General features: G+C 43.0%; 1 protein-coding gene across 7 annotated transcripts in view; it reads left to right on the plus strand.

Annotated features, from left to right (window-relative positions):
* The window catches only part of nek1 (NIMA-related kinase 1), a 164,749-nt gene extending 163,536 nt beyond the window's left edge, over positions 1-1,213 (plus strand). For all 7 annotated transcript variants that reach the window (XM_048527489.2, XM_048527490.2, XM_059644881.1 and 4 more), the window contains one exon: positions 660-1,213. In XM_048527489.2, coding sequence (XP_048383446.2) covers positions 660-673 — 14 coding nt within the window. In that variant the 3' untranslated portion in view covers positions 674-1,213. The remainder of the gene's footprint in view (positions 1-659) is intronic.
* The last annotated feature ends 6,414 nt before the right edge of the window (positions 1,214-7,627 follow it).

Genomic DNA, 7,627 nt, shown 5'->3' on the forward strand with positions numbered 1-7,627 from the left:
GAACCCTTTTGTTCTGAGATTATTATGCTGTGAAACAGCCTCTCAGCATTTACCCTGTCCAAAGTGGATCAGCAACACGTCTGCATATTGTAGACATTTTAAACATGAATAACTGTGTTGGGTGGCTGCATAGCAGAGAGAGCAACAATGTAAGCTGGGTGTAAGAGTCACGATTCCAGCCAGATGGTAAAAAGCCTGGAGGAACTGGCCAGCTCCTGATCTGAACTGAGTGTGTTATTACATTTGTGCTTGCCTTACCGTTTTTGATTATTGTTTGTGAAGAAAGGATGTACAGAGTAAATGCCTCTTTACCCGTAAAACAAACTTGTTGTAATGTCTGTTATGGTTTGGATCACGTGCTCAGACTAAACTTTAATTACGGCCTAAAAATGCAAGATGTCATTACAGTTCACATCTGTTATCATAAACTGCACTTTCACAAACTTTGTCTTTTAAATTGAAATTGTAAGTAGCAATGGCGTGATATAAATTGCATGATGAGCTAACTTATAATTGGAGAATGACATACCTTTGGGAAGAATTACAATGTAGTTTTTTCCAATGAAAATATGTATCAGTCAGCAGAGGTTCTAAGCTGTGTTAGCATTCTTTAATTTACATTAAATGTCATTTTTATTATTGTCTCTTTTTTTTTTCAGACAATGATGAATAAAATCGCCCATTCAAGACATGCCTGTGACTGAAATTTTCTGTTTTGTACGTGAGCATTGGCTAACTTTTGAGGATGCTAGAATTCTTTGATTCTAGTTGTATGGATACAAGTTTAGATTTTTGGAAGTTTACAGTACTGCATATGAATGCGTGCATGGAACATGGTTTGATTTTTATCCCTTCGTCCCCAGGATTATAATGTATGTTATTTTCTTGGAAGATTTCTGAAATGTGTTGCCTTTTTGTGTTTATGGATCTAGCTGCTGAAGCAAGGTATGCATATTTAATAGAATTCTCTGACCAAAGTGCTCCCTTCGAAGCCCCACAGTTGTGTTACAGTATTGAAATGGAATGGATTATGAAATCTTCTGTAATTCAAAATCTGTACATTTTCCATTTCCTTTGCAAATGAGGGGTGACCTATTGTGGAGGAATCCTTTCCCAAGTTTCATGCTGCAGAACACTAACCTGAAAGTAGACTTTTTAATGTTGTAATATAGGTACAATTTATTGTACAGTACTTCAGAATACAAAGCTCATACAAATGTATTATATCTTTCTAATGATCAGAAATAAATACTCTTTTATACATTAAACATTTGGCATATTGTCCTTTTTAAACTTGAATTCTATTACCAAAAGTCAGACACGTTTTAGATTGCTTCAAATAAAGGCTGCATTCAGTCTTGAGTACGGGAAGAATCAATACATTATCTCTTGCAGAAGTTATGGGAACTGCAGATACTGGAGAATCCAAGATAACAAAGTGTGGGACTGGATGAACACAGCAGGCCAAGCAGCATCTTAGGAGCATAAAACCTGATGTTTCGGACCAAGACCCTTTATCAAAAAAAGGAGATGGGGAGAGCGTTCTGAAATAAATAGGGAGAGAGGGGGAGGTGGACCAAAGATGGATAGAGGAGAAGATAGGTGGGGAGGTAGGGAGGGCATAGGTCAGCCCGGGTAGGACGGACAGGTCAAGGGGTCAGGATGAGGTTAGTAAGTCAGAAATGGAGGTGCGGCTTGAGGTGGGAGAACAGGTTAGGGAGGCAGGGACGAGCTGGGCTGGTTTTGGGATGCAATAGGGGAAGGGGAGATTTTGAAGCTTGTGAAATCCACATTGATACCATTGGGCTGCAGGGTTCCCAAGGGGAGTATGAGTTGCTGTTCCTGCAACCTTCGGGTGGCATCATTATGGCACTGCAGGAGGCCCAGAATGGACACATTATCTGAGAAATGGGAGGGGAGTTGAAATGGTTTGCGACTGGGAGGTGCAGTTGTTTATTGCGAACCGAGCGTAGGCGTTCTGCAAAGCGGTCCCCCAAGCCTCCGCTTGGTTTCCCCAATGTAGAGGAGGCCACAACAGGTACAGCGGATGTAGTCTACCACATTGGCAGATGTGCAGGTGAACATCTGCTTGATGTAGAATATCAACTTGGGGCCTGGGATGGGGGTGAGGGAGGAGGTGTGGGGACAAGTGTAACACTTCCTGCGGACACTGCAGCCCAATGGTCTAGGCCTGAAATGTCAGTTTTTTGTGCTTCTAAGGTGCTGCTTGGCCTGCTGTGTTCATCCAGCTCCACACTTTGTTATCTCATAACTTCTGCAAGACTTACTTCTAAAGTTCTGCTAATGAATTCTAATGAGTTAACGGTGAAGGTGACAAAATAGTGAACTGCTGCAATGTCCCGGATTTAATCTGTTTGATAGCTGATCCCAACGGGGATAGCACAGTTGACCTTAATGACCTTGATGAAGGCAAGAGGAATACACACAGTGAGAATTTCCATGTCGTGAACATTATTCAAGCATACAGTTGGAAAATATGTGTCTGTGGAGGCCTGCTGGCCTCCAGTCAGCTGTGGATGATTTTATTTGCATGGGAAGAAAGGTATGAAAGCCAATGTCCAAAATCTCCTGAAATTCATTATTGCTACGACCAAGCAACGTTCAGTACAACCTGTGGAGCAAATAACTCCAAAGAGTTCCTTATTTAGAAAATGACTTGCGGTTATGTAGTTGCTTTCACAAACCCCTGAAGTCTCAAGCATTTCATGACTATTACATTTATTTGATTGGGCCGTCCAGCCGGATGATCCCGACCTAAAATTGCACCGTAGTGCTATTGTCGCAGAGGAATGCAAAATCAGGCGATTAGCACATCATAGAGATTATCTGTGAAACAGGAGAGTACAGATCGAGGTACGGCGCTGAAATGGACACCACTTCAACCATATGCACCTCGCATATAATAGTCATAACACTTGACACTCCCCGCCATTGTTGTTGTGATCAGGTCTCAATTTAAGCACTTTCAGGCTAGTTACTGTAGGAAACGTGGCAGTCAATTTCTGCACAGCAGACTCTCAAGCAATGACTGGTGTCAAACCAAGAGAAGAAAGAGGTTATCTCCCTGTATTAAGCATGCCTTTTTTTTTCCATTGCAGTGTTGAGTCCTGAGTTGACTGAATTGTCCAATGCTGGATCTGCTCACCCTGCCATAGGCTGTGTTTCTTGATGCAGCTGGGTGGGATGCTCAGGTTTGTGCAGACTCCTGCTGTTTGTACTTAACCTCAGCCTGTGTTGTTGGAGATCCTCCAATGGCTGGCACCATCGCAAGTGCTTCTTTTCCTGTTACGCTAGTCTTGGACTATAGATTTCCACAAGTTGTTGGGGGTATTGCGTATTTTTTCAGGGAAGCTTTCAGGATGTGCTTGAGTGTTTACTCTGTGCTTTTGGTGATCATCAACGAAGCTCAGAGTCGAGACCTTGTTCTAGAAGATGTGCATTAGGCATGGGGATGATACAGCCCACCCAATGCAAATGATTGGCTGTAACCACTACCTCTATAATGGGGGTGTTGGCCTGAGAGAGGTAACTGATGATGGAGTATCTAACCTTCCAGTGGATTTGTAGGATTTTGTTGAGGTGTTGCTAGTGATACTTCTCAAAGCTTTTGAGAATCTGTTGTACATTATCGGTGTCTCTGATGAAGACCGGAAGGTTATATTGCTGCCAAGTAGATCATGAGCTTGATGACAGGTTTGAGGTCTTTATCGTCACACATTGTTTGTCACATGGTGAAAGGTGGTAATGTTGAACTTCATGTTCAATGTTTACCCTTACTGCCAAGGTGTGGCAATTGATTCACATTATCCAGTGGTTCACAGTGGATGTTGATTAGTCAGGGGACAACATTGTGTGATGGGAGGAGACTACTAGAGGATCTTTGTCTTGCTGATGATCAACCAAAAGCTCATTCTGTCATCTACCTCTCCAAATACATCAGAAAAGGTTGCAGCTTTGCCTTTGATTGCATGTGCACATGAGCAACATCTGTAAACTGCTGATTGGCAACAGAGCTCTGGGCTCTGGACTGGAAGCAATGGACGTTAAAAATTTCCTGACCGTCCAGAGCTAACGTTTTGGGTCCAGTGAGCCAAGGAAGGGTCTGGATTCTGAAGAAGGGTCACTCAACCCGGAACATTAACTGTGATTTCTCTCTACAGATGCTGCCAGACCTGTTGAGCTTTTCCAGCAATTTCTGTTTTTGATTTTGAATTAGAGAGAGTTGAGAGCAGGTGCATTTTGTACTTCACACTCCCAGAATAGATGTAATATTATTCTATATAACCATCGAAGAAAGATTCTCTCCTTGCTGAAGGTGTTGCAGAATTTCATTAGTAATTAAAAGGTAGTCTTGATTTGGATGTAACCCTTCAATCTAAGCAAATGTATACTCAAGAAATTAATCTGTACTACAAGGCAGTTTCTGTAGCTCGAGTTATTCATTTTAATAAGCTCTATGGTCATGTAATATTTGACCTTATCATATATAGCACCTGAAATTTACAACTTGAAGAAAAGCTGACACACTCTTCACAATCTGCTGTGAAATTTTAAGGTCTACAGCCAAATCGAGAGACTAGCAGTCTGGACCACAGCTCACACAGCTGTGATGCTGCTGATGAATTGTGATTGGATACAGAAACAGAGCAGCAGGAAGAAAATGAATGTTTCTACAGAAACAAAGTGACCTGATTTCCTCAGGCATTTAAGTGATTAAAACTTGCAGGTTGGCTCACACAGCCTAGTTTTTCAATTCTGCCTGTTCTACCTATCGCAAATGGACTTCAGCAGTTTAAGCATGTAGTTCATCACCAACACCTCACCTAGAACAAAGAAAGTTACAGCACAGCTACAGGTCCTTCGGCCCTCCTAGCCTGTGCCGATCCAGATCCTCCATCTAAACTTGCCACCTATTTTCCAAGGATCTGTATTCCTCTGTTCCCTGCCCATTCATGTATCTGGATGCATGATACATGAATGGGCAGGGATAGATACGTCATAAATGATGCTATCGTGCCCACCTCTACCACCTCCACTGGCAACGCATTCCAGGCACCCACCACCCTCTGTGTAAAAAACTTTGCATGCGTATCTCCTTTAAACTTTCCTCCTCTCACTTTGAAATGGTGACTCTTAGTAATTGAGTCCCCAACTCTGGAGGAAAAAGCTTCTTGCTATCCACCCTGTCTATCCCTCTCATGATTTTGTAGACCTCAGTCAGGTTCCCCCCTCAACCCCCGTCTTTCTAATGTAAATAATCCTAATCGACTCAACCTCGCTTCATAGCTAGCGCCCTCCATACCAGGCAACATCCTGGTGAACCTCCTCTGCTCCCTCTCCAAAGCATCCACATCCTTTTGGTAATGTGGCGACCAGAACTGTACACAGTACTCCAAATGTGGCCGAACCAAAGTCCTATACAACTGCAACATGACCTGCCAACTCTGCTGCTCAGTACCCCATCCAATGAATGAAAGCAGGCCGTATGCCTTCTTGACCACCCTATCAACCTGCGTAGCGACGTTCAGAGCACAATGGACCTGAACACCCAGATCTCTCTGTGTATCAATTTTCCCCAAGGCTTTTCCATTTACCGTGTAGTTCACTCTTGAATTGGATCTTCCAAAATGCATCACCTCGCATTTGCCTGGATTGAACTCCATCTGCCATTTCTCCATCCAACTCTCCAATCTATCTATATTCTGCTGCATTCTTCAACAGTCCCCTTCACTATCTGCTACTCCGCCAATTTTAGGGTAACACGGGACAGGCAAACCCACATCCCATAATTGAGTTGTTTAGAAGATCCTTCTTTATGTGCTGTAAAATTTTAACCTTCACTCCAGTCAGCGTGTACTACCTACAAGGTGCATTGCGGAAATTCACACAGATCCTTAAACAGCACCTTCCCAACCCACAACCACTTCCCTCTGGAAGGATAAGGGCTGCAGATTTATTGGACCACCGCCAGCTACATGTTTCTCTTCACCCTCACCCTGACTTCAGAATAGATCTCTGCTCCTTCACTGTCACTGGGTCAAAATCCTGGAATTTCCTCCCTTAGCGCAGTGTTGGTCTTCCTACAGCACGTGGATTTCAGCAGCTCACCACCAACTTCTCACGGGTAATTAGGGGTGGGCAATAAATGCTGGCCCAAACTCTCCAGGGATGAGCAGGCTCGGTGGATTAGCCATGGGAAATGCAGGGTTACAGGGATAGGTCACAGGTGGGTCTGGGTGGGAAGCTTTTCAGAGGGTTGGTGAGGACTTAATGGGCTGAATAACCTGCTTCCACACCACAGCGATTCAATGACTCCTTCATCATTTCCCTGTACATTTACAATTATTTTCTCAACAAACCAGTATTCTATTCCCTTTCTAACATCTTTGTGGAACTTGCTGTCACTGCACACTTAGGCAAGGGGAGACAACGGTATTAATGTCACTTAACTAGCAACCTAAAGGCACATGCTGATGTACTAGGAATGTGGGTTTGAATCCCACCATGGCTGATGGTGAAATTTTATTTTGGTAAAAGCCTGGAATAAAATCCATCTGGTTCACTAATGTGATCAGAGATAATGGGAACTGCAGATGCTGGAGAATCCAAGATAACAAAGTGTGAAGCTGGATGAACACAGCAGGCCAAGTAGCATCTCATGAGCACAAAAGCTGACGTTTCGGTGATGAAGGGTCTCGGCCCGAAATGTCAGCTTTTGTGCTCCTGATATGCTGCTTGGCCTGCTGTGTTCATCCAGCTTCACACTTTGTTATCTTGGTTCACTAATGTCCTTCAGAGAAGGAAATCTACCATCTGTACGTGGTGTGACTGACATGTGCTTCTAGACATCGCTCAGATGTCCTCCAGGCAACTCGAGATGGGCAATAAATGCTGGTGGTGCCCTCATCCCATGAACAAATATTTTTTGTAAAAAGCAGTGCATCCTGGATCCAAACCTCCTCGCTGCCAAAAGATGTTTTCCATATGTTGCCCTTGGTACTTCTGCCATTCATCTTAAATTGGTGTCATCTGTTCCCTGACTTGCTGCCAGTGGGGAAAGGTTCATCTAATCTTCCCTGTCCAGATGCCTAGTGATTTTGAACACTTCTATTACGATTCCTGAAGAGATTGATAACTTTTATTAAGGGAAAATAATTGCCAGGTCGCCAGCAGAACAAAGACAACTGGACAAGATTTCACTTTGACCAACAACATAACTCAAACATTAATTTATAAGCATCAAATATTTCAAAAAAACTGGCAAATTTCACTTTAAATAGTTGATACAATAAAGATACACCTCACAAAGTTACAAGCACTAGCACTTTTTTCCATACAAATACCGAATCTCCTTAGAAACGTCATCCTAGGGAAGTACTGTTCATAATGTTAGCCGCTAATTACATTGTAAGCGTCAGTTTACTTAAACAGAAATAACATACTCATTGGACATCACAAATCTCACAATCTTTCCAATTCAGCCTCTGCTATCTAGAAGCTGTCACTTCCTACTCAATCATTCTGGCCTTTTGAGTTGCTTTCACCAGCAGCTGTATTCCATCCAACATTTCCAGACATGGGTTGCAAGATCAAGGCATGTGTAAAG

The sequence above is a fragment of the Stegostoma tigrinum genome, chromosome 3 (genome assembly GCF_030684315.1).
Source record: "Stegostoma tigrinum isolate sSteTig4 chromosome 3, sSteTig4.hap1, whole genome shotgun sequence".
Classification (NCBI taxonomy): Eukaryota; Metazoa; Chordata; class Chondrichthyes; order Orectolobiformes; family Stegostomatidae; genus Stegostoma; species Stegostoma tigrinum.